Here is a 13,006-nt window from a genome sequence, read left to right on the forward strand (position 1 = left end):
GCACCACATAAACCAAACATAGAGGTACATGCCTGTAACCTAAGCACTTGGAGGCAGAGGATCAGAAGCTTAAGGCCATTCTTGTCTACACTGTGAATTCAAGACCAGCCTGAACTAGAGGCCCTTTCTCACACAGTAAATGCATTTTGGTTTGGAACTAACAGAATTTTCAATAACTTTAAAAATGGATATAAACATTCCCCTGCATTTTATACATGTACCTGTGAAAAGTATTTGTTTTCTGAAACAAGGTCTTGCTATGCATACACACCTGGCCTTCAGTTCAGAGATCCAACTGCCTCTGCTGGGATATCACACCTACCTATGTGAAACAACTCTAAAAACTGATTATAAAATCTAACTACCAATTAACTCTCAAAAATGTTGAAGATGTTTTATGTCTTCCTGCAATATCAAATAGTTCATCAAGATTTAACTCTATATGCAAAACAAACAAGTACATACATGCCGTTAGTACACAGATATCTGCTTTTGTCTTTAATAAATGATAAGGTTATATATACACAAAAGAATTGTTTCAAGCTGATTTTCTGTATCAATTTTTTCAGTATGCATTTGATTTATGTATCTGTTTTATATATCTGAAGGAAAAGGTTGAGTGGGGAAAATGACCCTGTTTAGAGCTGCTGCCCATCAGATCTGCAGACGGCTCAGAGCAGGCCTGACCAGCTCAGTGACAGAACTGGGAAGAGTCATCTGCAAGCATGTGACTTTGATGGACCCTGTCTACACAGAATATCCACAAAAGACGTTAGCTGGCAAGTCCATGGGAATATGTACTGGATTTCAGTAGGATGGCCTTTGGAATGAAAATGAGGCTTGCCCTGGCAGGTCTGTTATGGGGAGCAGGTTCCAGTTGTAGGTGAGCCTAGCTTCCCATCCGCATGGGAACCTGCTGTGCAGACTAACTGGGATCGATGGCCAGGCCAAGTGGATACACATGACAGAGAAGAGTGACAGGCTTCTGCATGATGGGCAGAGCAGGTCAGGAGTGGGGAATGTCCTCTCTAACAAACAGGACAGGATAACTATCTGGCAAGGCTGCATGGGTAGGGAACTGGGCATTCCATCCAATGATTATCTAGGGCTTTTGTCACACTGCCAGCCTCCATTCAGTGACTATGGCTTTAGTTGGGGAGACCTAGGCGCAGACAGACAGGTTATACGCATGGATTCATGTTAAAGCAGAACTAGTTATTAAATCTCACTTCAAAGCTTCAAAGAAAATACATTTTAAGCCAGGCATTGGTGGCACATGCCTTTAATCCCAGCACTCGGGAGGCAGAGACAGGTGGATCTCTGTGAGTTTGAGGCCAGCCTGGTCTACAGAGCGAGTTCCAGGACAGCCTCCAAAACAATACAGAGAAACAAAACAAAAAACAAGCAACAACAACAACAAAAAAAATACATTTTAAAAATGCCCACCCCCAAAAAAATACATTTTAAAAATGCCCACACCATAGTCACCAATGCAGCAGCCCCCACCCCCAAGCCAGCATTGCTCTGAAAAGTGACATTCATTTGGATGACCTTCATTTGGCAGGAGGAAAAAAGGCTGAGCGGAACTGGGAGGTGGCTAGGCCTGTAGGGACTGTGTTCAGGACATCAGTTCAGCCTTCAACCAACGCAGCCTCAGGACCTTATACCCTCTCAAACCCTCCAGACATAGTTCCTTACCAAAATAAGTTAGTGAACATAAGAGACCAGAGAGTTAATGTTGCATGTCACAATCTCTGAGCACTGGTCCATGTTCTTCCTCACCCTGTAGAATTTCTCCACATACTCAGATCGCCCTAAGAGCTCCACGAAATCTTCATCGTGAGTGATTACCAGAAGCTGGAAGTTACGCTGCTGCGAGCGACTTTTTATGATCCTGAAACAATACATTGAGAACACTTTTTTTTTTTTTACTAATGGACATACACTTGGAAAAACCACTGGAAATCTTGTCAGATACAAGGAACAGTTGTGTGGCAACCATGCTTTTCCTGTGACACACGTGACATGAAATGGGGGAGGGCTGGGACCTTCAACCTAGGCAGGTAGGAGTCCTACATCTCCTTCCCATTCAGTGGGATGCCTCATTCCCCACCCATCTGACTAAAAATCAGGTCATAATTTGGACCAGTTCCCCAAGATCCTAAGTTGCTATTCATGCAGAGGAAAAGTCTTCTAGGAAAACCTAATCCATTCAACCACAAGAGCACAGTTTGCTGCTCTGCCCAGACTCTCCTGACCTGTTGCTAGACTTCTCTGAAAGTTTGTAAGAAATTCAGGCAGACAACAGGTAGGGGAATAACACTGCCTTCTGAAGAGCTGGGTCTACTCAGAATTCTGCCACCACCAGTCACTAGATGCATCAGTACTGTGTGACACAGAGGGCCTGAGTGGGTGTACTGGGGACATTTTTGCTCATCTTCAGCATGCTGAGGTATCAGCTATGAGTGAGATGCAACAAGGGTTTTAACTCACACTTGTTTATCACCTGCCTGGGGCTAGATGCACTTAATGTTTCAATACCACAGTCCCCTCTCCCCCTTCCTTGCTGGTCCCCCAGAACTATGAAGAGCTGGCTGGAGGAAGACACTGGTGCTATCAGAGTTCTTCTGGAGCCAGGGGTGTGCAAAAGTGAAATCTGCCCTACCCTGGAGCCTTCTGACATGAGGGAATGGGGTACACAATGACTACACTTAGCCTATGGCATCATCTACCCATTTACCAGTATGCTGTTTCCATAAAAGCTCTCATTCTTCACAGTAACCACGTGACATGTGACAGACAGTCCTAGCTCTACTACTACCAGCTCTGAGTATCTGGCTAGGGCACATACTGACTGCTGTGCTTGACATGGCCAGGGAAGGGAGAAGGGTCACAGGAAATCCAGAGAAAGTCCAGAACTCCTCAACCTTACTTGCCCTATAGACACTTGGGGAGAAGCAGGATACCTATGTCTCAATACTCTAGTTCTTTTTATTTTATGTGCATTGGTGTTTTGTCTACTTGTATGTCTGTGTAAAGGCATCAGATCCTCTGGAACTGGAATTAGAGACAGCTGTAAGCTGCCATGTGGGTGCTGAGAATTAACTCTGGTTCTCTGGAAGAGCAGCCAGTGTTCTTATCCACTGAGCTATTCCTCCAGACCCTCTAGTTCCTTTTCAAGAAAACCTGGAGAATTACTATTGAAAGGCAAAGTGCAAAGCCTGGCCTCAACTCAATTCTTTGTTTTTTTGTGTGTGTGTGTGTGTGTGTGTGTGTGTGTGTGTGTGTGTGTGTGTGTGTGTGTGTGTGTATGTGTTTCTGTTTCAGACAGAGTCTCAATGGCTGGCCTCGAATTCACTATGTGAACAAGGTTGGCCCTAAACTCACACAACATCAGTCTGCCTCTGTCTCCAATTGCTGGGATTAAAGGTATGGACCATCACACCCAGCTCTGCTACTGGTATTAAAAAACAAACAAACAAAACCCATTACAACCTGCTCCAAACTTTAAATACTTACTCAACCAAAGCATGTGCAAGAGATTCAATGTTTTCTCGGTCAAGATTTGTGGTGGGCTCATCCAAGGCAAGGATGCCACAGTTCAGACAGAAGGTTTCCGCCAGTGCCAATCGGATGATGAGAGAGGCTAGTACCTGGAGAAAAGTTGCATAGCAAACTTCAGAAGGGGGTGGTGAAATGAACTGCACATGGTGGTGCACACCTTTGTTCCCAACACTCAGGAGGAAAAAGCAGGTGGATATTGAGATTTAAACCAACCCAAGCTATGCAGTAAAACCCTGTCTCCAAAAACAAAACTGGAGAGTAGAAGGTGGGAAATGTCCCAGGTCACAGATGTTAAGAACAGTTCAATAGAGACTCATGCTTTTCTAGAAGGTGGACTGTATAAGCCACATTCTCTTAGCCTATCATTTGTACTGAATAAAACACGAGAAACAGCCCTGCCAGCATTTCAATTCTATTAAAAATTAACATCGCAGACTAAGGGGTATGCATTACAATTTACCAGTAGAAGTCTAGAATTCACCTGGAACTTATTATGTAGACCAGACTGGCAGCTAACTAAAGAGATCTGCCTGCCTCTGCCTTCTGAGCATTGGGACTAAAAGGTGTGCTATCACACCTCGCCTTAAAACCTTGATCTGGCCTTTATAACTTCTCAATAATGAAACTTGTTGGAAATGAAAACACATTACATTTTTTCCTGAGCCTCACAGGGACTTTACACAACATATTCTCTGGTCCAAAAGAGAAACCAGGTAGTGTGTTCTAGATCACACCAAAGTGTCTGCTTGTGTAATTGTGACAATGAGAGAAAAAAAGTTAACAGGGTATGGCTCTATTTGTATTTACCTCTAGGAGTCCATTAAGTCCATTCATGGCTACTAAAAATCAAACACTAAAACCCTCAGACCTGTCTTCTCAGGGTTGAAGGGACACAGCAAAGACTCAGACTGTTCTGGGCAGGGCAGAATGCTCTTGCATGAGCTCTAATCTCACCATCTGCTAATTGCTGGTTTCTGACCGCAGGGCAGTGCGCACCTTCCCTCCAATGTCCAGGGCAGGCCAGCAGATTGCAGAAGTCTATTGCCCCTTTGGGGGACAGACACTTCCTTCCTGCCTTTGCACCCTACTGCTGCCAATCTACCACCACCCACTTACATGCAGACTGCTGGTTGGCCCACAACCACCAAACCATTCATCTGACACTTCTCCCTACACCAGGAAGCAAATACTGCCAGTTTTCACAACGTAAGAGCAGCTACAGGAAACTGACTTTTGCTCAGAGACCATCTTTCAAACTCATTTATAATGAATATCAGACATCATCAAACAAAGCAATTAGGGATACCGTTTATAGATTACAAATTAGTCATTTCTTCAAAGAGACTATGATTGCAATAGTAATCTTCTGCATTGCCTAAAATTAGTGTTAGCTGTCTGAGGCAATAACTGGGATAATTATGTGAAATAATGTGGCATCCTTTCCTAAGCCTGCAAAATTTTTATGAAAAATATGCTTTAATATGAAAGTTCAGAATCTGCACCCTTGTATATGGTTAACAGAAATCATTCAGGACCTCCCTGTGCTCCAGGATGCAGGGCTCATGTTCCAGTCTTATTGAAACATCATTTCGCATTCTGATTTTCCCCAGTGCTCCAAACCTATCTACTGTCCTCCTCCCGGAGTCTCATGTAGGGCCAGTGGCCTGATCCAGCCATTGGTCTAAGGCTAGCCCAAAGGCGAGGCTGAGGTGCTGATGATGGGATTGAGTGCTGTGCAGGGGCTCTGTCTCAGTGACATAGATCAGAATCCCTTGTTTGCTTCCACTCAGGCTCTAGTTTGCTAGTGCTCTTTGTTCATTTGAGATAGGGTCTGGAGTAGCTCAATCTGACCTCTAACTCACTCTATAACCAAGGATGACTTTGAACTTCTGATTCTCTTGCCTCTACCTCCCTAGTGTTGGGATTATAGACATATTTAGGCAGTGGTTGGGGTCAAGTCAAAGCCTGTTCATGATGGGCAAGCACTCTACCAACTGAGTCATATCTCCCATTGCTAGTATTATTTATGACTGGCAGTATATTCACTATTAATTCTAAGATGTTTCTGCCAGTTTGATACCAGAACGTCTTTGGGGGTCCATAAAGCAGTGACCTCTCTGAGAAGGAGTACTGCTGCAAGTGAAAATGGGCGAGTCACTTTGGCCCTTTTTCTTATGCTATCTTTGAGTGTCACAGGGCATGTGAGCTGGCAGTGGGATGGTGCCATGATGTAGCTGTGTCTGTCTACTTCACAAGGGTAAGGAAGCTAGCTGTAAGGAGCTTCTCCTTCACTTAAGGGGAGTGAGTCTAAGGCCTCCACAACCCTGGGTTCATCTCTGAGCTCTTTAAGTCGGCTCCCTAGATTGCTGAGATACCTGCCTTTTGTCCAGCACTGCATCGTCCCCGCATGTCCAAGGCTGTATCCCCCTTTAGCATCACCACTCGGTAGTTGTAATTCCGTCTTTTGTCAGAAGCCGACACATTTTCATCAGCATCTGATCGAATTTCTATGTATTCAATATCTGATACAGAAAGCAGAATATTTTAGAGAACCCACACTGCACCTCGGTCACTATATAGACATAGTCCAGGAAGTCTGGGGACAACAGCAAGTCTGATGGCTTTGGAAGCACTGGTTGCCTTGCAAACTCTGGCCAGGAGGACTCAGGAGCCATGTGGTCTACCAAGATGCAGCATGGATGGCCCGCCCCCAGCCTGCGCCCAGCTCCTTTTCTAAGAGTTTCCTTTGGGTACTTTTCTTATCACATTTGGGCCTATCCCTATCTGTGCTTTCACAGAAACCATTATGTCATCAGCTCATTGTGTCTGCTACAGACAATATGAGTCCTACAGGGCTTTGAAACAGAAACTTTGCGTTTTCTTTTTGCTATAAGATATTGCAAAGATAAGAATTCTTAGAAAAATCTCAAAGAAATACTCAGGAAGGGGTTTGAGAAGGTAACGCTGGATTGGTAAGGTCACACAGGGGAGGCTGTGGACAGAGTTTTGGAACAAGCATTTGGGACACACTGTATTAACTACCTTGTCCACGATAGGTACTCCGCCAAAGATCACGAATAATTTTGTTGATTTCTTCCATTTTCATACTGTGAAATTTCATTATTGCTCTGGAAAAAGGAAACCACTTTTACTTGGTACAATATGCACTATTTATATGAAAGACATATAATAGCTATGCAATAGTGTATGCTAAATTGTATGAATATGTAATATATGTGATAAAAATTACTGCCCCAATACTTTCTTTCTTTTTACAGTTTGGTGTTGCAGGTCTTTAATCCCAAAACTACACAGTCAAAGAGAGTTAGAGACCTGCCTGCCCTGTGAACAAATTGAGACCCATAAAAACCTGCGACTACACAAATAAATCCTGTCCAAAAATAAAACAAGTAATGCAGAGTTGAGTGTGGCGGTGCACGACTTTGATCCCAGTACTCGGGAGGCAGAAGCAGGCAGATATCCATAAATCTGAGGCCAACCTGACCCACACAGCAAGTTCTCCAAAGCTACACGAGACCCTATCTAGAGGGGCAGCCTCCCTGGTACCTTAGGAGGCCTGCTGTAGGCAGACCTATGTGCTAAAGCTGAGGGCACAGCTAGCCAGGGCCTTGTCAGAGAGCAGAAGCAAGTCTCTGAAATTGTTGTCTGGTCCTCCTATAATTTTTTAATTTTTAATTTTTTTTTGAGACAGGGCCTCTACATAGACCTGGGTCTTGTAGACCAGGCTGGCCCCAAACTCAGAGATCCACCCGCCTCTCCCTCCTGAGTGTTGTGATTAAAAGCATGTGCCACCCCGCCCAGTTCCTTCTAGAATTGCTCAAAACCAGCCCCTCATGTTCTTTTATTCCTCAGATCTGTGAGAATTTTACCTTCCCAAAGGTAGCTTTCCTCAAAAGGATGACTTTTTTTTTTTTTTGGTTTTTTCGAGACAGGGTTTCTCTGTATTGTTTTGGAGGCTGTCCTGGAACTCACTCTGTAGACCAGGCTGGCCTCAAACTCACAGAGATCCGCCTGCCTCTGCCTCCCGAATGCTGGGATTAAAGGTGTGCGCCACCAACGCCTGGCCCAAAAGGATGACTTACTTAGGAGCCTGTCCCTTCACTCAGTCACAAGTCCTATCCTAGTGTGCACTGACCTCCCCAGGCACTCCCTTACTTCCAATTCTCTTTTTCAGCGGCAGTCTCTAGACACTGAACCAAGAAATGTTTGTGAAAGCCAAAGCTGCCTGTTAAAATTGAACGCCATGCCTGTCCTGCTACCTCAGATTTGGAGGCAGGCCCATCAGCTACAGAAGTCGCTGCCTGGTGAGAAGGCTATCACCAGCAAAGGATGTGAGCGGACTCCCTTCCATTGCAAATGTCTTATCTGATATATACAAAAAAAGAAACTAAACGTAATGCCACTGGCCTCTGTACAATCATTTTGTGATCTTCTGATCATCAGCTAAAAGAAAGAAATGACTCAACATAAATACGTCTAACGATCAGATGGAGGGCTGCTGAAGCAGTGAAGCCGGAAGAAACCACTCTGCTTCACCACGTCTCCATTTTCTAATTCCGGCTCATCTCAGCCTAACATTTATGCCTCTTTCATAAAGAGTAGACAAACCAGCTATTATTTTCTTCAAAAAAGAAAACCACAACAAAAATACCACACATAATGTTCCAGGACCAGTCACATGTGAAGACTGCCCTTCCACAGCTTTAAACACCATGGTACTAATTTTATAAATGACTTTTTAAAAGGTTATTTTTTCAAATTGATAACTAACATAAAAAACATGTGAATGGAGAACATACACCAGGAAGGGCAGGAGCGCTGGGAGAAAGCTCCATGACAGAAGGCCAGCCCGCTCAGGGTGTCAGAGAACTGACTCTTGCTACCATTGGCTGGCCCAGCAGCTAAGATCTGATCTCTCGTAGAGTTTACAGCACATTAGGCAACCTCTGGCGATGACAAAGGTCACTGCAGTAGCCCACCTGAAGGAGTAGCACTGACATAAGTGGTTACCACTAAGCCTGGCCTTCTGAAAGACAAGCCACGCTCAAAGTCACACATTATCTCTACAACCTCCAGGTGCCATGCAAGGAAAAACTGAAAAGAGAGCAAGAACTTTTGTTTTGTCTACCATGGCAGAAATGAGCATCCTAAGTAGAACTGAGTTTAGTTGTAAGGGTACTGAATAGAACACACTGCTGCTGGGCAAGGAACCCAGGGCTAAGCACATCCTAGGCAAACACACCATCGCAGTTTACTGAGTGGTATTTATCCCTACAAAGAACAGCACGACAGGAAAAAAGTTGTTCAAGGTAAGTTACTGCATACAACTGCATCCCAGACTAAAGAAAAACAAACTAGGGGCTGGAGAGATATCTGGCTCAGTAGTTAAGAGCACTGGTTGCTCTTCTAGGGGTCCTGAATTCAAGTCCCAGAAACCACATGGTGGCTCACATCCATCTGCACTATGTCTGGTGCTCTATCTGGCCTGCCTGCATCCATGCAGGTAGAACCCTGTATGTGCGCACAATAAACAAACAAATAAATAAATAAGAAAAACAAATAAGTGTTCCAGGGGTGGTGGGTGTTGGTAGTGAGGGGTGGTAGCCGCAATATGTAGTGTCAGTGAGGAGGTCTCAGAAATCTCTGGGTCTTTGGGTAGTAGATCAGTGTTCACCATGGCATACAAATGAACTTTGGGAGCCCATTCCACATGGAGGGATGTTCTCTCAGCCTGGACACATGAGGAAGGGCCTAGGTCTTGCCCTGGATGAAATGACAGACTCTGGAGATCCCCCCCAAGGAGGGCCTCACCTTCCCTGAGGAATGAAGTGGGGATTGGGTTGGAGGTGGGGGGGGTGGAGGTGGGGCTGGTGGAGGGAGAAGGGGGGGAGCAGGGATTGACATTTGAAGCATGCATGTTTCTAATTTAAATAAAAAACAAACACAAAAAAAAATCTCAGCAGGAGGATCTGTGAGTTCAAGGCCAGACTGGTTGGTCTACAGGGTGAGTTGCAAAGCAGCCAGGACTATGTGGAGAAACCCTGTCTTGAAAATCCAAACAAAACAACAGAAAACTTGATGAGTCAGTGGATAGAAAAAGAATATTTGGTGTACTAACACTGAGTTTGGTAAAAATCACATATACATGAAAAATGGGGAAAATGTCTTTTCGTTTACAAAATGTCTCAGTCAGATATCTATAGTAATAACAAACACAATCTAAGACAGACACAAGCATTTTACCCACAATAACCAAAAGGGATACTGCCTAACACAGGGCTCTGAAACAGCAGCTTGGTAAAACATAAGAGAGAAAGGAGGAAATGATAAGCAACAGAAGGGAGTCTGTCATTGTTTCTGCATGTAATGTTTGACTATATACCTAAGCATTCAAGAAAAATCAGCTGAAACATTAAGATTATCAAGTTCCTGACATCAGCCTAGGTATAGTGGTTCAGGCATTTAATCCCAGCACCTGGGAGGCTGAAGTTCATGGCCAGGACAGCCAGGGCCACAAAAGTAGTGAGATCCTGTCTCAAAATAGACCAAAAGTCTTAATTCAGAATCCCAGAAACTCTCATAAAAAGCCAGGAGCAGTGGTTCCTCTCACTGGGGACTGGGGAGATGGGTACAGGAGGACCCCCTCAAGCTCAAGTGATAGACCCCAGAAACCCTCTTCTAAAAAATAAGTCTAGGTTGACCTGGTCTCAAAAAGGGGGGAAAAAAGGAAAAAGATGGTTAGATGATTCCCCTCACCACCACAGATCCTATTAACAAAGGCAATAAAAAGTATAAAATACGTAAGAAGACATTTAAAAATATTCAGCATTAGAGAAAAAGCCATATATTTTTTTCAACAGAACAAAAGGAAATGACTGAACAGGAAAAACCTTCTAAAGGGTTTATGGGACAGAATCCTTGTTGCAAAGACAGATTCTTCCCAAGTGCTCAATAAATAGAAGTAACCAAAGCAAAAAACATGCCGACAGGAATTAAAAAGAGAATTTAATGAAGTCTGTATACAGACTCTAAAATTCTATGAGAAAACACACAAAAATAAAACTGTGGTACTGAGACAGGAAGAAATATTAAAAAGTTTGTGGCCGGGCAGTGATGGCACATGCATTTAATCCCAGCACTCGGGAGGCAGAGGCAGGTGGATCTCTGTGAGTTTGAGACCAGTCTGGTCTTCAAGAGTTAGTTCCAGGACAGCCTCCAAAGCCACAGAGAAACCCTGCCTCGAAAAACCAAAAAAAAAAAAAAAAAAAAAAAGTTTGTGGACACAGAAGGAAATCTAGAAGTTAACACGAAGAAAAAACCTCTGATAATAATGTAACTGACATTTTAAATCAGTAGGAAAAATTTCAATACTGTTGGAGAGGAGAAAAAAATAGCATCATGACTTTGTATCAAACTCCAAAATAAAATTCAAATGACTAAGGGTTAAAATGGGAAGCTGTCTTGGTGAGTAAAGCATTTGCCAGGCCAAGTGCTAGACTCTAAGTTCAGATTCCCAGAACTCTCATCAAAGCTGGATGCAATAATGTGTCTGTAAACCCAGCTCTCCTACAGAGACATGGGAAGTAGAGACAGTGGAGTCTGTGCAACCTCAGGGGCCGACTGCATAAAAGACCCTGCATCAAAGCAAAGTCCGACGACACACCAAGTGACCTCTGCATGAATGCTATGGCACACATGTCTCTGTCCCTCCCTCCCTCTCTGGCACGCACGTTAATGTTACAGTAACCAGTGCGGTGGCACACACCTGATACTCAGGAGGCTGGTCAGGAAGACCACTGGTGAATACCCAGAAGAAAAGTATTTCTATAATCTTTGGATTGAAAAGATTTGACTAAGACACAGAGCTGTGAAGATATATATTAAGTCACAAATGATGCCATGAAGAGAGTTAAAGGATATGTGATGAACCAGATACTTAAAATGAAAGAGAAGTGTCAATTGTAACTAGAGTGTTTTTTATGCAGCATTGTCGCAGACATGCAACTGGTCATGTTCATACACTACAGTGGAAACACACGCTTTGTAAGTCAATCGAGCACTAGCAAGTTAAAAATGGTCATACCCTCTGACCTAGTAGCTTCATTTCTAAGAAGCTATCTTTCTTGTCTATCTAAATAAGCATGCAAAGCAATACATACAGCAGTATCAGTGGTGGTCAAATGTCAATGGTTGAAACAGGCAAAATCTATTTTATGGATTATAAATAAATTAAAAGTAATGAAGCACACACCTCTATGAACATAAAAGAACTGCACAGTTACATGAAAAGAAGGAGGAGGAGGAGGAAGAGGAGGAGGAGGAGGAGGAGGAGGAGGAGGAGGAGGAGAAGAAGAAGAAGAGTGAAAGCCTGGCAGCGGTGGCACCACCTTTAATATCAGCACTTTGAAGGCAGAGGCAGGTGAATCTTTGTGAGTTCAAAACCACCCTGGTCTACAGAGAGAGATCCAAGACAGTCAGGGCTGTACACAGGAGTTAGTGATGCAGGAGCACTTTGTTGACTATTAGGGAATGTCACCAAGCAAATCTCCACTCACCCTGACTTGTAGATGTGAGAAGAACAAATTACCTGTATCACATGTGGTACCAATAATATGGACTGAAAGGGAAGGACAATTGTGTGTCAACTTGGGAAGGGCTTAAGGGAACATTCCAAGGAGGAGAAACAGCACAGAAAAATATGGGTGTTAAGGAATAAAACTATTCAGCTTTGTGAGGAGCACTGTGAGCAGAGATCAAATAGGGAAGGCAAGGATGGAAGTTTCCTATAATGACAACAGGAACCACTTCTTACCCTAGCAGAAAAACAATGGAGCATGTAGGAGTAAGAATGACATGAGAGAGCAGAAGTGGGGGCAGATGCCACAGTAACAGGTGAGCAACAGGCTCAGTTGTGGAAGGAGAGCAGCCCTGGAGCAGGACGTGCAAACCGAAGCTGTCAATGGACTGTCACGTTATTCTCTTTGGCACTTGTGATAGGCACTTAATTGGAAGAGTACTTGCCTACCATGCATAAAACCCTGGGTTCGATTGCCAGTACTATATAAAACCATGAGTTGTGGTATGTGCCTATAATCCTGGCATTGGAGGAGGAAGCAGGAGGATCAGGAGTTCAAGGTCAGTCTTGGCCACACAGCAAGTTGAAGGCCAGCCAGGGTTACATCACTACATAAAACCCTAGCCCTGGAACAAATAAAGATCTTCCCTGAGGCAACAATTTAAATGTCGTGAGCTTGAGACAGTTGTGGACAGTGGTTACCTGGCTATAGTACTGCTGTAGTCTAGAGTGTTGTCTGTCAGCTAAATGAATACATCAACACACATGAACTGGTATACTTTCCTAGTAAATTGGTTCTCAAAAGAGAATAAGAATTTCTAAGATCTAAGAAAACAGCAATTTATA

General features: G+C 43.7%; 1 protein-coding gene across 1 annotated transcript in view; it reads right to left on the reverse strand.

Annotated features, from left to right (window-relative positions):
• Positions 1-475: 475 nt before the first annotated feature.
• Rad50 (RAD50 double strand break repair protein) overlaps positions 476-13,006 on the reverse strand; it is a 61,661-nt gene continuing 49,130 nt past the window's right edge. Inside the window, exons 22-25 of the mRNA XM_005067768.4 lie at positions 6,607-6,692; positions 5,944-6,086; positions 3,520-3,653; positions 476-1,894 (exon numbers count right to left, since the gene is read on the reverse strand). Of these exons, the coding sequence (XP_005067825.1) occupies positions 1,708-1,894; positions 3,520-3,653; positions 5,944-6,086; positions 6,607-6,692 (550 nt within the window). The 3' untranslated portion in view covers positions 476-1,707. The remainder of the gene's footprint in view (positions 1,895-3,519; positions 3,654-5,943; positions 6,087-6,606; positions 6,693-13,006) is intronic.

This window comes from Mesocricetus auratus, unplaced genomic scaffold (genome assembly GCF_017639785.1).
Source record: "Mesocricetus auratus isolate SY011 unplaced genomic scaffold, BCM_Maur_2.0 Super-Scaffold_100007, whole genome shotgun sequence".
NCBI classification, from domain to species: domain Eukaryota; kingdom Metazoa; phylum Chordata; class Mammalia; order Rodentia; family Cricetidae; genus Mesocricetus; species Mesocricetus auratus.